General features: G+C 45.6%; 1 protein-coding gene across 1 annotated transcript in view; it reads right to left on the bottom strand.

Annotated features, from left to right (window-relative positions):
• The window catches only part of LOC119463371 (large neutral amino acids transporter small subunit 2-like), a 127,228-nt gene extending 114,231 nt beyond the window's left edge, over positions 1–12,997 (bottom strand). Inside the window, exon 1 of the mRNA XM_037724192.2 lies at positions 12,319–12,997. Within this exon, the coding sequence (XP_037580120.1) occupies positions 12,319–12,611 (293 nt within the window). The 5' untranslated portion in view covers positions 12,612–12,997. The remainder of the gene's footprint in view (positions 1–12,318) is intronic.
• Between the last annotated feature and the right edge of the window lie 5,065 nt (positions 12,998–18,062).

Raw genomic sequence — 18,062 nt, 5'->3', positions numbered from 1 at the left:
TGTCGAGGGGCGCCAGACGAATAAAATAAGAAAGAGAAATAAGAAAAGAGAGCAGTCAAAGACTCTCCAAACTATATATATGTAATCGTGGGCACAAATAAGCAGTGAAGGCCGCCGTGATGGGCTGGTCGCTTTTGAATTGTGTTGCAAAATTGACGAAGTCGACAGGATCGATATATATATATATATATATATATATATATATATATATATATACAGGATGTCTCAGCTAACTTTAGCCAAGATGTAATATAACACCTAAGCATTGTAGGTGGGCGCGACCAAATCCATGATGTTATATACATATATATATAATCGTGGGCACAAATACACAGTAACGGCGGCCATGATGGGCTGGTCGCTTTTGGATTCTGTTACGAAATTGGCGCATTAGACAGGATCCATATACATATATAGGGTGTCTCCGCTAACTTTAGCCAAGGTGTAATAGTATACCTAAGCACTGTAGGAGGGCGCGACCAAATGCATGTTGTTATATATATATATATATATATATATATATATATATAATCGTGGGCGCAAATAAACAGTAACGGCCACCGTGACGGGATCGTCACTTTTGAATTGTGTTACAAAATTGGCGCAGTCGACAGGATCGATATATATATACAGGATGTCTCAGCTAACTTTAGCCAAGATGTAATAGTATAACTAAGCATTGTAGGAGGGCGCGACCAAATTCATGGTGTTACATATATATATATATATATATAATCGTGGCCATGAGCTGGTCACTTTTGGATTCTGTTACGAGATTGGCGCATTCGACAGAATCCAAAAGGGTTGTGATTTCAGCAGCGGCTGACTTCAATTCTGCAATTACAGTATTCTCCGCGAACTTCGTTAAGCAAGTTAATTCGTAAAATTTTGTTCATTGAAAATCATAGGGGCAATTATCGCTCAATCTGATGTCCGCTGCTCCGATGCAGCATTGGTCAGCAAGACTTATTCCGCCTCGAATACGATACTTTCCAATGATCCAAGACATTCGTCGCAGGGATTCTCGTTATATAAAGCGATGGAACAAAACCCCTGTAGCCGCACTTAAATTATTTCACATCCTACCGAAGGTCATTCCGAAACCTCCGACCACTTTATATAGAATATCGTAGCTCTATATTAAGTGGATATTGCACAACTACGCAAGTTTATGCAAGAGCCCCGACATTTCGACACACGCATTCTGCTGTGGTGGGAACTGTAGCATCAGCGTAAGGATGCTCTGTATGTCGCGCTAATGAGCAGCGCACCTGTGCGCATGTATGTATATATATATATATATATATATATATATATATATATATATATATATATATATATATATTGTACTGTGAAATAAGGAGCAGTGGGGATGTGTCTGTGAGAGAGAACGACGAGAGAGATAAGCCTTGTGTCGTGCTCGATCGGCTGTGCTACCTCTCGCTACTTTATCGTGCTAGTCGCGAACGCTGACTTCCCCAAGTGCTTCGTAACAATATATATATATATATATATATATGCGGAGAACCAATTGCCATGATGGCGTTTGCAAAGCGCTGAAAGTGAGCACCACATGAGTTTCCATCTTAAGTTTGAAGTTGTGGCAACAGTAGAATAAGATGGTATAGCAGCAGCGTCACATCATTTTTTTTTCCTTCAGGGTATACATCCGACCAGACAACCGTTTAACAATTTCATTCATGCATAATCCCTTCAGCAAGTACGCCTGCTGCAAACCAATTTCACGAATAGAAGTCGCTGCTTATATAAACGGGGGCTAATCGCCATGCGATTATGACGAGAGACTCGCGCTCCAGTTGAAATAGTCATACGCGGAACAGAATCAAAGAAATACTGTTAAGAATATCAACCTTTCTTCGATCTCTTTTTGTCCGTAGAGCCCTTGCGTCATCCTCAGTAGCAGACGACACGTGTAGGTACACGTAGACAGTGACATCGGCATATATATATATTTTTTTTCATAGCTCTCACCAAACACGTCAGCAGACGACATATATTTACGGGTGAGATAGTTCGTAGCAATTCTATGCTACAAACTTCGCAATACACGCACTACAAAAGTACAAAAATAAGACACAAATGATCGACGTTCTTTCCTTTTGTTTCGTCGGTCGCGCTGTTCTTTAGCAGACGACACTACATGCAAAAGCCAACAGAAGGCAAATCGCTTTAACCTCCGGCCTTTCAAAGCTCAAGGCCAGAGGCTTGTTAACGTCAAGCTATGATGACGTCGCCGTACTACAAAACAAAATCCCAATCCGAGTACTGATACTTTTTTTTTCTTTTTCTTTCGTTTATTTCCTTTTACGGCAGCTTGTAAACGACTGCACTGCAGCACACAGCCCTCGGCGGACTATCGGATGATGTACAAGCAGATTACGTGCAGATAAAAAGTACAAGTAGATTACAAGTATAAGTAGATATTACAATATCAGAGACTGGTCCCGACACCAACTTCCCTCGTAAGCATGGTGTTTCCAACTAAGCTCACTCGATGGAACTGGCGCTGCATTCATTTAGCATGCGTGGGAAGGACAGGTTTGTCAAATCTTCGCGTTTCTGTCATCAGACGTCTTTTCTTGTGGAGTTACTTATTACGGTTTATGTTTCTAAATTTTCAAGCAACAATGTGTTTCCAAACGAGAGCCTGCGCACGGGAATAATCATTGCGTTTATAACGCAATATCTTGTTGAAAATGGTAGATTTACCCACAGTAAACGTACCGTATGCCATCCAATAATTGTGTGTTTCCCCATTCGATTCCTATAAAATTTTCGCCGAATTTGTGCGGAATACACATTCACATCGAGTACACCGGAATGATATGGTATAAGCGTACGGAAAATGCATGGAATTATTGCACAGCAAACGAAACCGTCTCAGTATATGTTGCAAAGCAACAAAGTCGTTTGAAGCCAGAAGGACCAAGCGCAAGCAAATCCATCATTCGTATGCATGCTGGCTAAGGCGTAGTCGCCAGGGCAATATTTTCATCTAGTAAATTTTTTGCGGAACCTCTATGATCGAAGATGACGGCGACGATTTCTATTGGCATCTCCTCTGAAACGGGGCTGCGAAAAGCAATCACCTAGCCTGCTTGAGCTAATCAAGTTTGCACTACATCATTTGCAGCACTTTTCATCAAAACCTCTTTAAGGTATTGCCCACTTACGCACATGCCTGTAACGAAACCGGCTCCATCGATCTCTTCCCTGCTTTTTTTTTCCACCAACACTCTAAACGAAGCCTAATTCAATTCACCTAACTACAAATACTGCGCGAGGTGGTCAGTAGCAGGCTATAGAGCCCAATAGCCCACGCGGACCTCCCTGCCTTTCATTCAATGATATCTCTCCCTCTTTCTCCCCCTCTATCTTTTTTTTATTATTATTATACGGTGCTTAGGAGATGTTTGTGCCTTTAACTAAAGTTGGCTACCCTTTGTGTTAGAGGGAGTCTATAGGTGTGACGTTGACAACAAGCGAATTGTCCAGCTGCCTAGGGCGCTACAACATTCCCAGGGATATTGCAGTGGCCATGGTATCTTATCGTTCGTCTCGACCGCTGACCAGTTAACACTCCCATCAGCATTGAATCTCAGCACTTCCGGGAGGTGGACGTTCTCTGGGTTCCATCCTGGGTGAATGCCTCGGCATGCCGTAACAATGTGCCGAGTCGTGTCCGAACGTACCAAACGTTACAGTGTCAAGAATATGTATGTACAAACGTTGGTGCAGCAGACACACGCGAGATAATTGTACAGCAGCGCCATCTGCGTACCCGCGAAAAAAAAACGTCTTCTCGCCATTGGTATAACTATATATATTTAATGGCTCGAGCTAAGCGGTGCGTATAATTGACTACCCACGGTACAGCAGGCAGGCGCGCAGGCAGACATGCAAACAAAGCGAAGCCTGCTGCTTTATTCGGTCCGAGGCGCACAACCGGATGTGACGTGTGACGTCCGCATCCGCTTTCCACAATGAACGCGCGTTGATGGAAGCGCAACCTGCCAGCTTCGTTACTGTGAAAACAAGTTCACAGACTGCCCCCCCCCCTCTCCCCCTTTACTTCTCAGGCCTTTGTTCAACTGGCTTTAATGGCCTACAGCCGGGTAACTATGGTCAGCGCGTCTTCTTTGTGGTCTATAGCTTTGTATATTTCTGTATGCATATACATCGCCGAAATACGCGCAGCGGTGTGCGTGCCCTTATGCGGCGACGACGTTACGTCAATGAGGCCGCTAGGACGCGGCCTCATTAACATTTTCGTGGGGCCCCCCGTGATAATCTACTATTGCTTTACCTTGGCGGCGGAGAGGCACCTGGTAGATAGATAGATAGATAGATAGATAGATAGATAGATAGATAGATAGATAGATAGATAGATAGATAGATAGATAGATAGATAGATAGATACGACTGAAATAAGAAAACTGCTGATTAAAAATACTGTGCATTAGAGTTTGTTTACAGTGCATGCCGAGATCTTGTTTCTTTTTGTGTTAAAAGAAGTAGTGTATGTGGTCGATAGGTGGCGCGACAGTCAAATAACGGCATATGCAGATTTATATAGACCATAATGTTTTGAAGGAGCTTGATGGGCATGGGGAGAGGGGTTCCACAGGTCCGTTCCAGAGAGAATGCTCCTGTCGTCATCATCGTCGTCGTCATCGTCCTCGTCATCACCACATTGTTTGCAAATCACTGTGTCTGAATATTGAGACACGCAGGCTTATACAAAGAAATCTGGCGTTTTCGTTTTGCCAAAACCACGATATGATTATGAGGCACGCCGTGGTGAGAGACTACTGATTAGTCTGGACCACCTGGGGTTCCTTAACGTGCATCTAAATATAGGTGCACGACCTGGACTGGACTGGACTGGAAAAACATTATTTAGGTCCTGCAGAACGCGCTTAGCGCGTAGCGGGCGTCTCCCACGTAGGGACCGACAGGAAATACCTGGCGGCCGGTTCGTGGGCCTGCTGGACGGCCCGGCCCATTGCTGGTCGGCGAGAAACGAGCTTCGAATGTGTTTTTTTTTTTTTCAACTGGTATGATTGAAAAGTTGCGATCGCAACCAGCGTCGCTGCTGCCTTTCGATGACGAAAAGAAAGAAAGAAAGAAAGAAAGAAAGAAAGAAAGAAAGAAAGAAAGAAAGAAAGAAAGAAAGAAAGAAAGAAAGAAAGAAAGAAAGAAAGAAAGAAAGAAAACAAGCCAGTGTGTGGTAAGCAAGAAAAACACCGGGGAGTGACAGGCTCACAATAGCACAAACTTCATGAACACTCACTCATAACAATCATGAACACTAAATTGTTCGCGTCCGCTCCATTACACTGCGCACGCCATCATAGCGACGTGCTCGCAACAACAGAAATATACTATATGAAATTGCCAGACGTGTGAAGGTTGTTAAAAAGGTCGGTACTCGATCGCTACATGTATACTTTCTCAATTGACGCAAGCTATTTCGGAACTGACGTCAACTACAACGTTCGATGGAGGGAGGGAGGGGGGGGGGGGAGGCTTACGTAAATCATACTGTGTCGTAAGAGCGTTGTTCAAGGCAACTGCTATTGTTTAGAGCCCTTTTTAATAACGTTTTCGAGTGTACATATAACAACGCTAGCGGCAGCGACAACTCGATGACGACCGACTTGTTTTGAACGTTAGAATGAGATGTTCTCTAATCCATCACTGTTCTCCAATAACAATGTAATACTCGCGGAATTTGTTTTCAAACGTTATATGGTTGAAAGCGCCGGAAATCGGGGAAGCTGAGCGTCCCTGTATATAGTCATCTGCTGACGCAGAAACTCACGTATAGCTGTAAACAGCATTATTACTGAATGTTTCCAACGCTCTTGAGAATTAAGAGTCGTGAAATATATAACAGAAGTAACGCTGGAAAATGTGCAAAAAAGTCAGTAGTAATGGTCTGAAAGGGCAGTACAGTATATAGTAGTAGAAGTAGCAGCGTATTAGTGGTAGTATAGTTTATCAAATTAATTTTATTTGCGGTCGCTTTTACATGCGTGTAGGGTAGACAGGTCGCCGTCTCGGTGTTGCACTGTTGCGAATGTAAATGTCCTCGTGATTTCGAAGTTAGTGAAGTTCTGTTTAGACACCAGAACGAAGTGCGTCTTACGGTCAGCGCGAGCCGTGTGATTAATTTAAGTAGCACGTGCTATTCCAGTACACCATACACGTGGTTAAGCCAGCCTTCGATTATGTTCCTTAAAGAATTGTCACGCCTGAAACCTGTCTGTCGAGAGTGAACACGTGTACCCATGGTTGACAACCTTGGCGCTGCATTCCTTTAGAGCATTCGCAGATAGATAGATAGATAGATAGATAGATAGATAGATAGATAGATAGATAGATAGATAGATAGATAGATAGATAGATAGATAGATAGATAGATAGATAGGTGTGTGTGTGTGTGTGTGTGTGTGTGTGTGTGTGTGTGTGCGTGCGTGCGTGCGTGTGTGTGTGTGTGTGTGTGTGTGTGTGTGTGTGTGTGTGTGTGTGCGTGTGTGTGTGTGTGTGCGTGCGTGTGTGTGTGTGTGTGTGTGCGCGTGCGTGCGTGTGTGTGAGTGTTCGTTTGTTTGTTTGCTTGTTTGTTTGTTCGGTCGTTTGTTTGTTTGTTTCTTTGTTTCTTCGCTTGTTTGTTTGTCGGCTTGTTTGAGAGACAGAGAGAGCAGGTGCGTCGCTGGTTATAGCGTATATCGTAGACTTACTGGGAGCCGTAAGTGCATTATTCACATGGATTCATCATGAAACGACTGAATGGGATGCTTGAAGACGACACAGTATCTGCTTTCCCGTCGTAAGTCACACCTCTAAATACATAAACATTAATGCTGGTTCAGTAACCTCCATAACTGGGCAGCCAATTAGTACACAAAATTATCCTGGTGGCGGAAGTGGAACGACATCCGAACACCGTAGGTTTCACAATCTTATGTGGCACTTGTCATTTTTTTTTTTTATTAGCAGCTTGGCTATAACGTTAGCTGGGGCACTCTGTAAATATAGCATCGCACGCTACGGGGTTACCTTCCGTGCGACTTGCGCAATCGGCTACAGTCTCGGTCTGACGGTTGCTCGACAAGAGGCGACAGCCCGTGGAGTGCGAGGAACCCTTTCGCAAGACGCGCGGTTTCCTGCGTGCAACAACAAACAAGCGCACAGGAAGAACGCCCCTCACACCTCGATCTGTTCCTTCGCTCCTACATCGAGAGCTTTCTCTTCACCGGCAACCTCGCGGAACGCTCGACTCGGTATGATTGGCCATTGATTCACGTCCGTCCGTGATCGGCTTATTGATCGATTGATTGACTGGTTGATTTAAGGTTTGACAGCGCCCATCTCAAAACGGGTGCTATATAGTTTCGAAATTCGTACATATATAGCGGATACAGCCTTGTGTAATCACAGATTCGTGTATTTTGCAATGTGTGAGCTAAAGTGAATAGTTGGAAAGTTAATTAGAGGGAATTTGTTAATCAATGAAATATACCTATTGATTTCTAGTGTAAGTATTCCAACTCAGTAAATAGATCTTGCCTAAATGCGACGGGCGATTTTTTTTTTTTAAATTCTGTTAACGTCAAATTATTCAGCTAACTCGTGCCAAGCTTTAAGAAATCCACGTGTGCGTTGTCAACCAACTGTCCCTATTCAAAAACTCACATCATTTTTTTGGTACTGCGAGCTTAGGTAACTGATTCACTAATCAACTTCTGAAGTATTGCTCTGAACGCAAAATCTTCAACGGAAGAGTTGCAGCGCCAACCGAGAAATGTCTTCGGTCTGCGCGCATGCAGCATCGATCGTTCGTTAGCAAAGTGTTTGAAGGCACTACTGGCCGCCGCGAGAAAGGGCCTACAGTCACGTGGTACCTTTTCGAATCTCGCGCGCTTTTTTTTTTTTTTTTTTTTTGCAGCCCATAAACCGGAGCTATAGAAGCGATAACCACGTGGCGTTTTACACGCCAGCCAAGCGTTATGAATCGTTTTTATACGGAGACGAGGGCGCAAAAGCTGCGCGTACTACGGCGGACCACGCCGGTTTTAGGCCTAGCGGGACCGCCGCGTGATGCTGCAATACGCCGGTCGCGTTGCACGGTGCTCGCGCTCGCCGCCGACGACGCAGTGCGAACGAAAGGCTGAGAGGGGGTGGAGGACCTTCACCGGAACACGTGGTCCGCGCCGCTCGATACGGGAGGAGGAGGCTTTACCCACGCCCTCTTTATTTACTCGTTTTATTTCTCTCTCTCTCTCTCCGCCTTTGTTGCCGGTTTGCCGTTTACGCTGAGGAAGCGGTGCTCTATAGCTCTCAGTACCAAGTTCACGCGCGGTATCGTAGTAGTATCTGCGTCCGCTTCCTCGGCTGCACGTTTTTGCGAACTCGCGTATCTTCGGGGTGTGCCGACACTGGGAATTTAGAGCACAGCTTTATGATTGGTTTATCGAACAATTTGCTGACTGCTTTACCGGCTGGTATAGGGTGAGTGACGGAGCGAGTAGTTGCCGCCGTTTTGCGCCGTGTTACAACGTATATACCGGATCACCCAGTTATCGCTCCTAAGTTGACTGATAAGAATGACTGATTGGCTGAACGTTTGAGTGACAGAATCAATGATTGATTCGTTGATCGAATGATTCATTGGGTGTGAACGATTTATTGACGGGATGAGCGACTATAGTTCGTTGACTCGCTAGCGAGTCTGATTGGTTGTCTGATTGATTCAATCATTGGGTGCTCAAATTAATTAATGTTTTTTAAATGTTCGACTGATTCATTCATTCGTTCAGCTAGACGAATCAAGGCGACACAGGAGTTCTGAAAAACGCCGGTATATGACCTCCAGTGTCAGGGAGACGCTTTCATGTCGAAAATAGGGAGAAATCCATGCGTACTGGTATATTTTACCTCGGAAAGCGAAATAAGAAATAAATAAATGTACCATATTTTCACTCGCACGACAGAGGCTGTCGCCGAACCATGAATTTTTGTAACTGTTACTGCTGAACCCGTGAGAATGACAACCTTTTTTATTTCTTTCTTTCTCTTTTTTCTAATTTCTATTGTTTTTTTTTGTTTTTTTTTAATGTTTGCTTCTAGAGTGGTTTAAGCAATAAGACTCTTGTTCAAACGCGACGCATCCTACCATTTTCCCGATTTTTTTTTACCTCTCTGGTAAGCGCGCGAAGTCATACATACATATCAATGAATATAAAGGCAGCTCTTACACCCAGGTTGGAATAATAAGCTCTTCAGTAAAGCCTCCTGTACATTGACGCACAGACCCATTTATTCAAGAGAGTTTCATGGAGTGACTCATTCAAACTTCGCGAACAAATAAGAGTATACGTTGAAGATCGCCCTAATTATGCGCGAGTACCTGACTCGACGTACTTTCATGGAGCGCTTATGGTGTTTATTTCACCTCTATATAAGAAACAAATAAAATATAGTCTGTGGCAAGTTTGTGAAATGTCGGTCGAAAGATGGTCGTACAGTTTTTGCCTCAAGCGATGTCGGATATAAAGGAGTATACTGACGGGACATTTCAACTTGCTTTTCTTCAGCCTCCTTTTTTTTTTTTTTTTTTTTTTGGAAGAGGGGGGGGGGGGGGGCAGAGGCAAGTAAATATCCAGCACCTTTAAACTCTAGGGGGTAAAAAGACGCAGATCCAGCACAGAACACCGTGTTATAAGTGGGCACGTATACCGAGGTATAAAAAAAGAGAAAAAAAAATCAAAGCCTGGCATGCACACGTGCGATACATGTAGACCACCGCGATGTAGACCATATACTATGTAGACCAAGCCAGCGAACGGCGCGTGTCCCGACAATCGAAGAACGCGACGACCGGGGTGTTTGCATTCTGGTCACTTCGAGGCGCCGGTCACTGTATGCGGACGCACTACATTAGGGGGCGTCGGTGCAGTTTGCCGGCAACAGTGTTACGCAATTCACTGGCGAAACCAGATCGATATACGCTTTCCGGCGGGAGCAATTCGTTTTCGGCAGGCGCCCGTTATGTGGCCTTACTTACTCGCCGGCCTGATCAAAAAAATAACTGAAAAAAAAAAAAAAAAAACACAAGACGGTCGTCTTACGTGACGGATCATAACCCCCGAGATTCGCGCGGCAACCGGCGCGCGCAAGTCTCTGAGGCCATGGACGGACGGAGGGTCAAAGTTGGGTAGGCTTATAAAAATGCGGCGCCGATGCTCTATTACGGGCGTGAGTGACTCGAATCTCATTTGTGGGTAAATAAGAAGAGAAAGAAACGGCAGCTACGACCACGTTTCCACGATCCATGGCTACGTCAGCCAGACAAGTCGAGCAATGAATTAAACATAAACGGAAATTTAGCTTAGCCCGGAAGATTGTAGTGTAACACGCCGCTAAGTCCTGGCGGAGTTGTCCGTATTGAGAAAGACCCATGTGTCTCATACGGTATGGCCGATAAACAGTATTCTACAAGTATATAATGTTTTTTTTTTTTTTTTTTTTATCTGTACAACTTTGATGCAATGCGCTCTTATCCCTTCTTTCGCGTTGTTGTGCCCTCGGAAGAAATATAGTCAACGATTAAGGAAATAATACATGTGTTAATTCCATATAAACATGCGGTTCATTTATTTATTCATTTATTTGAGTACCTTCAAGGCCCGTATTGGGAGTTATTTAACTGCTGCTGTGGAACTGGGCAAAATATTACATTATTTAATCGTTTGAGAAACAAATTAGTATGAAAGACCCTTTATGGTCGTACAGCTAGGATTACGAATGTGGGTCAAGCGAGGCGAATGAGTTTTTCTCGAGTTGGGTGGACAACTGTCTGATGGTTCTGCTCTTTTTTTTTTTTTTTCGATTTATTCGCAAGCCGCTACGACGCCCCCTCTCAGCATATCGATTAACACCGAATAATTTTTTTTAGTGACGCTCGAAAATATAAATTCAACAAGAGTTGTTTTATAGCAGAAGCTCGCCACGGCAACCGTTAGTTTATGCGATACAAGACACACGCAGGACACGAAAAAAAGAAAGAAAGATACAGTCGACGTCAAAAGTTTGCGGGCAAAAATGGATCTGTGGAAATAAAGCTGGATATTTCCACGCAGATGAGTATTCAGAATTCCAAAGTGGGGTATAGTATATGCGAACAACGCAATGTGGTAAGGTTTTACTGGCTTACGGTTACAAACTGCTCGGAAATTGGACGTTTTCTCAGTTTCTGCGTTACGCGTGAGCCTTTGATGCCGACTTTCACTACGAAAGGCAGTGTTGCAGCAAATGTGTCCTACATCAACAATTCCTTTTTCTTGAATATGACTGATGTACACGTCAGTTATATACCGGTATTGCGTTAGAGGTAGTATATGGAGTTGCAGTTAAGAGCACCGAGAGAAAATGTGATGTATGTTTACGGGAGTTTTTCTTTAATCTACTTTCTTTTAAAGGTACAATACATGGGACATTTTTCATCGGTTGCTTATATTCTGTAAGAGTAATTTACGTAGCCATTTTGTGATCAGTAGATTTGCGAGTTGCACAATCAATCATTTTTTTTTCTTTTTCTTGCTACACGGACTGCTTATACAATGCTGTGTAATATAGGGGGCCCTTTTCACCACTCAGAATTGTGGTGTCCGAAAGGCTTCCTAATTCTGGTCTACTTTATCCTGTTTTCAATGAACTGCTCTGCTGCGTCAAAGCAAAGAAAATGCCAGCACTGACGAAATGCCATTAGTGAGGCCGTTGTCCCGAAAACATTTTGTCGTGGCAGATGTTTTTTTTTTTTTAATCCTTGTCCGAAGCTAGATTCATACGCTACTTCTGTTTGGAAAAGGTGTTAACATATTTTTTGTTTAACTGACTTCTTTTTTTTTTTTTTACCGGAAACATTCTCCGCTAACTTCGCGTCAGTGGTCTCAAGCCCGCGATTGCCTTCTGCTCCGGGATAGTCGTGAAAGAGTTATACCTAACGATAACGTTTTAAAAAAAAATATCGTAAAGAAAGCACGCTGCCTAAACAACTCCGTTACAGCCAGCGTCGCAGACGCCGCGTGGACAGCTTACGAGCACTGCGGAGAAGGTAGCTTGGCAGGGGCGAGAACTCCGCAGTGTTTGGCGGGAAGGGGAAGAGACCTCGTGGGCACATGACTGACTACACGTTTTCTGTTGGTGACAAGGGCAGAATTATACCAAACCTCCGCGAAGAGCCCATTACCAGAGATAACAACGTCGCCAGATAACGGTTTCGGAGTGACTTACTTTGTGATCATGCATCCAAGCTCCGCGTAGCAGTAAGCTCCGATCATGGAAAAGATGCCGCACACAACCCAGACGATGAGCGACGCTCCAACGCTACCGGTGTTGGCCAAGACTCCACGAGGAGACACGAAGATGCCCGAACCGATGATACTGCCGACGATGACGGTGATACCGTTGAGCAAACTCATCTTGGGCTTCAAGCAGACGACGTCGCTATCGCCGGCTTTGTTCGCAGCGGCGGGCTTGGTTGGCTCGGCCTGCGGAACCTCGGAGTATTGCGTTGCCTCGGCCATGTTTTCTGTCGTCTGTCCCTTCTACTGACTCCTCAGGGAACGTTAAAAGGCGTTCTCCGTCACCCGAAAATCGATCGTTCCTTCCCAACTGTAAGTTACACGGCGGGCGAGGCTGTTGACGCTCAGCAGACGTGCTGCACCGCAGTTGTCTGCACCGGCGAAACAGAGCCGTCTGCTGCTACCGGTGCTTCGTCGTGCCGCAGGCAGCTTCGCAGCGCTCGTAGCAGACGTGCAGTTGTCGTCTGCAGCGGTCGAACGTCGAAGCTTTGTCGTCTGCTTCTTCCTGGCTGCGCCGTCTGCTTCGTTTTCTGCTTCCTCCTTCCTCGGTGCCCGGCGTGTGTTTGGAGTGCCGCGGTGTACGGGCCCCGGCTGCTACCTTCCCGTACCGCGCCTACGTCGCGAATGGTCTGCGGCGGCGTGTGAAGCGAAGCCCCCTCGAACACCGGCGAAGCCCGACGCAGCCGCAAGCTGAGAGGATCGACTCCCTTTCCACGCTCGCCTCCTCCATTACGCAAGAGGCAGAGAGAGAGAGGGATCTGTGCACTTCCCTTTTCACGGATCCCGCGTTTCCGGCGAACCGACAGCTGCCGCTGGCTGGCTGGCGCGGAGAGGTTGAGAGAGATATTCGCAGAAACAGCGTCTACGAATAGAGTACGGCACCGGGACAAAGCGTGGCAGTGAAGCCGACCTTTCTCGCCAGAAATGCGAAACTCGTCGCACGTTCGTTTCAAAACGACGTAACAAAATGAATTCGTTAAATATAAATGCACGATTGTCGCGACACCTGTTGTCGTAATCTAAACCACATAACGTAATAATCACGGAGAAAAGCAGTGGGCTGTTTTTATTTTGCAGGGATAGGTGGCGATTGCATTCGTTAGCACTCCCCCAAAAAGAAATTTCTCAGTACGTTTGTGGCGGTAAATTTATTGCTGGAGATGAACAAAAACACGCAACGTAAGTACATGTACCAGTTGCTAATCTCTGCCAGCTTATGCTTCAAAAACGTATGCATTTAAAAAAACAAGTTCGTAATAACTGTACAGCTTTGTCCAGTGCCGCATCACATAAAAAAAAGAGATTGTAATGATAAAACATGCCAACTATAGTAAACATAAATGCTAAAATTGCTAAAAAAGAATCGCAGGTTGCGCACAGGTGTTCTAGTTTCTAAACACTGCTTGCACAAAATCGCACATGATAGGCGTTAACGGAAAAATAACCATCTATAGGAAGAGTAGGGCACTGGAAATCTGAGCGAAAGAAAGCATGGCGGCGAAGCCAGCTTTACACTATAGCTGCGAAAACCCACCATGGCACCCATCTCTTCACATCTAAACGTCAACTTTAAAGATTGTCGCGCCATCTATGAACAAGTGGGTAAACTAATATTTTGTATCATGTTCAATTTAAAGCGAAATCAATTAAGCGTTGTTTTCTCATAGGTGGCGAAAACGTGCTCTACCACCTAGGATGGGGTCAGTCACTGCATGCTGTTTTATGCAAGGACCTTTGCGTGAAGCTGTATGCTTGCCAGTTCCTGAATATTGGTTGTAGGATACGATTACGACAGACGGCTGACTGCAGTCTAGAATCGGAGTAGAATGGACAACTGAACTGGTTGAGTCGGGTTGCCCAGGAGTTCGCCGACCTGAAAGCAGTAAAAAAAAAAAAAAAAAAAAAAAAAAAAAAGAAAAAAAAAAGTACTGCAATTCGAGTTTTGTCGGTATTGCTTCGTACTGAGGCGCTACAGATAGGGTGCGGCGCGTTACGTTCCCAATTCGTACACAATTCACAGACAATGATTCCGAAGACCTAAAAGCTCTTGCACTGCTACGTCGATAACATAGGTGAAAGCTCAGGAACACATTTTGATCGCGACCGACAACGGCACTGATTAGGATGATGCAAGCAAGAACAAAACTTGCATAATGCAACCAGAAATTTTTGTAAATATGGGAATGCATATAACGGGGGTCAACTGACAGCGAGTTTTGATATTCTGTAAAGAACTGGAGTAAGACAGGTTATATGTACGAGGAATTAACTGGTGGTCTATTAATTATATATGCTAGAGGAGGGGGGGGGGTGCATACGAGAGGGTAAGAGAACTAGATGGAGTGATCAGATGAAAGAATTTGCTCGTATATGTGATTTTTTTGTTAGTACAAGGCCAACTTAATTAGGCAATGGTAATTACCCTTCTAACAAGGGTACTAGAAGACAGGGGTAATTGTAAGTCTCTGGCAGAGTCCTCTGAACCGGTCACAGACTTCTTTAGAAGTATTATTATTATTATTATTATTATTATTATTATTATTATTATTATATGACAGACTGCTAAGGAAAGAGATCTATCTGAAAGTTTCGTGTTTACATGCGTGACAGCTGCGCCTAAAAATAATAATAAGCTTCAGGAGCATGCGAAGAATACCCTATGTTAACACCGGCCTAATGGCGAAAATTTTAATTAACGATAACACCTTAAACAAAATCGATTTTCGTCATCATCATCCGACACAGAACAATGAAAACACCTCTCGATATATACGGGGTGTTTCAGCGAACACTTCCAAAAATTCTTAAATGTTGCCTGTGGCAGATAGCATAATTCTAGTTCTTGAGCTGGTCTACTCGAAGAGGCGGGCATTACTTGCGCAAGAAATTGAAATGCATAATCGAATAATTAACACAAAATCACTAATTAAGCTTTTACTAACTAACTGATGGCCCATATTGCAATTTACAAATTGTAGCCGTGGAGTTCGCAAGGCGGATTCACTTGGAACGAATTCTCGGGATGACACCCGTTTCGAGATATTAATTCCCGAACTTTGCGAAGAAATGCATTGGCGTTCCAGTTAGTCTCTTAACAAAACGTCGCCTTATGCATTGAAGTCACGAAATTAACTGAAAAAGTCAATGCATTTCTCCGCAAAGTTCGGGAATTAATCTCGAAACTGGTGTCATCCCGAGAATTCGTTCCAAGTGGATCCGCCTTGCGAACTCCACGGCTACAATTTGTAAATTGCAATATGGGCCATCAGGCAATTAGTTAAAAACCTAATAAGTGAATTTTTGTTGATTAGTCGACTATGCATTTCAATATTTTGTGCAAGTAATGTCCGCCTCTTCGAGTAGAACAGCTCATTATTAACTAGAATTGGGCTATCTGTCACAGGCAACCTTAAATAAATTTTGAAAGTGTTCGCTGAAACACCCTGCATATCATCCCGTATATAGAACACGACGGAGAGAACGAACAATAATTTTGGGAAACAAATACTTTTGCATCAGGCTACTATTATGTAAATAAAACGGCAAATAGCATTTTGTTTTGAAACAGGCAAGGTGTTTTCAAGAGCCAATGTTTAAAGGGCCCCTCACCAGGTCTGGGCACTTTGAGCTGACAAGCGGAGTGCATACAATGTGCGCTATAACAATCGTGTCTGCTAAGTATTACATAGCTGCGCGCCCGGAAAGAGCTGAAATTTCAAACCAAACGCAGTATGCCCTTCTCGCGGGCGCCGAGCTCCCAGCCGGAGAGTGACGTCAATCGCGCAAGTCCGCTATACATCACCGTGCTGCGAGTGACACCTGACATTTTGAGAATTGTTCAAGGCAGCATCTGTTATTCGTGTAATATGCTGCTTCGATAGACGAATTAAAGTTTCGAGGAATAACAAAACATACAAACCGAATGTCTGGGTGTCCTTGTTTTACTTCGCACCGTATAGCAAGCGAGATGTACTTCCGTTTCGTCTGCTTGTTCACACGTCGTGAAGTGGCGCGCGCAAACAACGAATCTATTTCTATTTCTACCGTGTTCCAGCGCGCGATCTTGCCATGTGTTGCGATTGCGTCTGCCTCAGTATTCGTGTACCACTGACTTATACCGCTAGTCAGGTGTTCTCGTGCACAGCGCGAAAAATCGTGCGCTGCGCGGAAGGAGACAAACGCAACGGCTCTCTCGCGCGCGACCATCACCGGAAGTGCGCCGCGCAGCAAAAAAAGCGAGAGAAAAAAAAAAAATGTCACAGTTTCGCCCTAAGGGCGAAGCAATGAATGCGATAGCAACACAGCAATGTCATACGAAGTAAGGTGAGCGGCTTGGTAGCAATGTGAATTGTAGTAAACATGAGCTGATTAAGTAAGCAGGTGTGCCGCGGCGTAAGTAGACCGACATGAAGAGAGACTCGATGACCACGAGGAGGCGCGTGTGAAACGGTGGTGTTGATGAGAAGCGCTTCCCGTGGGCAGCGCGTGCGAAGGGACACACCTGTAGCGCTGCACTGCCGACCCGGGCAGCATTGCATGTGTAGCGTGCGTTGGAAAATGTGGCCCGACTATTACTAACTGAATGAACAAGCGTGGTGTGAGCGCGCACAAACAAACATGAATAGATCACACTGAATGACTGCAGAACGACTGTCAAAACGCTGGCAGCAAGCGCATACGCCGCAGCGGGCGAGGTACGTGCGGTCTATCGCTTCAACGGAAACTGAGCGGCGAATGCACGGCGCATACAAAGGTCAGAGCCGTGTGGAGATAAGAGACGGTGCGGGCGAGCGACGAGCGTGGTTGTTGGCAGAGTAGAAGTGCGCCTCCCCTCCCCCCCCCCCCCCCCGCTCCCTCCGGCGCTGGCTTCCCGGTTCCTTGCTTGCCCGTGGGAGATGCTTCCTTGCTTGCCCCTGCGAACGTTGCGGCGACCCCGAGACCCTCGACCACCGTCTCTGTGCTTGCCCAGCGCTGGCACAGGACCGCTCAAGGGTCATAACTGCCTACAGGCAACAGGGTCTACCTGCTGTGACAACCAGCGACCTCCTCTTCCCGTCGCCTCCCCACCTCCGAGCTCTCCATAGCCTCTTGGAGTTTGTGGAGTCGAACGGGATCACCGTCCATCGCTAAGCGCTCGCCCCCAGCAGGCCATCACCTTCATCACCGGCCTCCTCCATGATCCGATGAGACTACTGCTGCTTCTTCTTCTCTTCCCTTCCTCACATCTTTATCTCCCACTTCCCCTGACGCTGCGCCGTGCTCCCTATTGGGCAGCAGAAATAGGCGTCATTTTTCCTTAATAAACCACTACTCCTCAAATCATGGGTTCGCGGCACTCAAATATTAACAGCTGAGCTGTTCTTAGAGGACCCTTCGCCGTCTCTCCGGCGTCACACAGGTCACGTGACCAGGAGAGGATGAGAACCGCGCCGGCGGGGAAGGGCAGGTCACGTGACCAGCAGAGGAGGAGAGGCGTGCTGGGGGAGGAAGCGACCCATGAGAGGGCGCGTTATGGGGGAGGCGACCAATGAGAGACCGCGCTGGGCGCGAGGAGAGGCGATAAGAGAAGGTGTTCCTGTGCGGCACGCCCTTTCGGATAACGCGCAACGCGTAGAGCTGCTGCCGACGCCGTCCGCGTTTCCCCGCGTTCGCGCGCTGTGTCCGTGACTGCAG

Source organism: Dermacentor silvarum, chromosome 9 (genome assembly GCF_013339745.2).
Source record: "Dermacentor silvarum isolate Dsil-2018 chromosome 9, BIME_Dsil_1.4, whole genome shotgun sequence".
Taxonomy (NCBI): domain Eukaryota; kingdom Metazoa; phylum Arthropoda; class Arachnida; order Ixodida; family Ixodidae; genus Dermacentor; species Dermacentor silvarum.
This window is presented reverse-complemented; position numbering and strand designations above follow the sequence as displayed.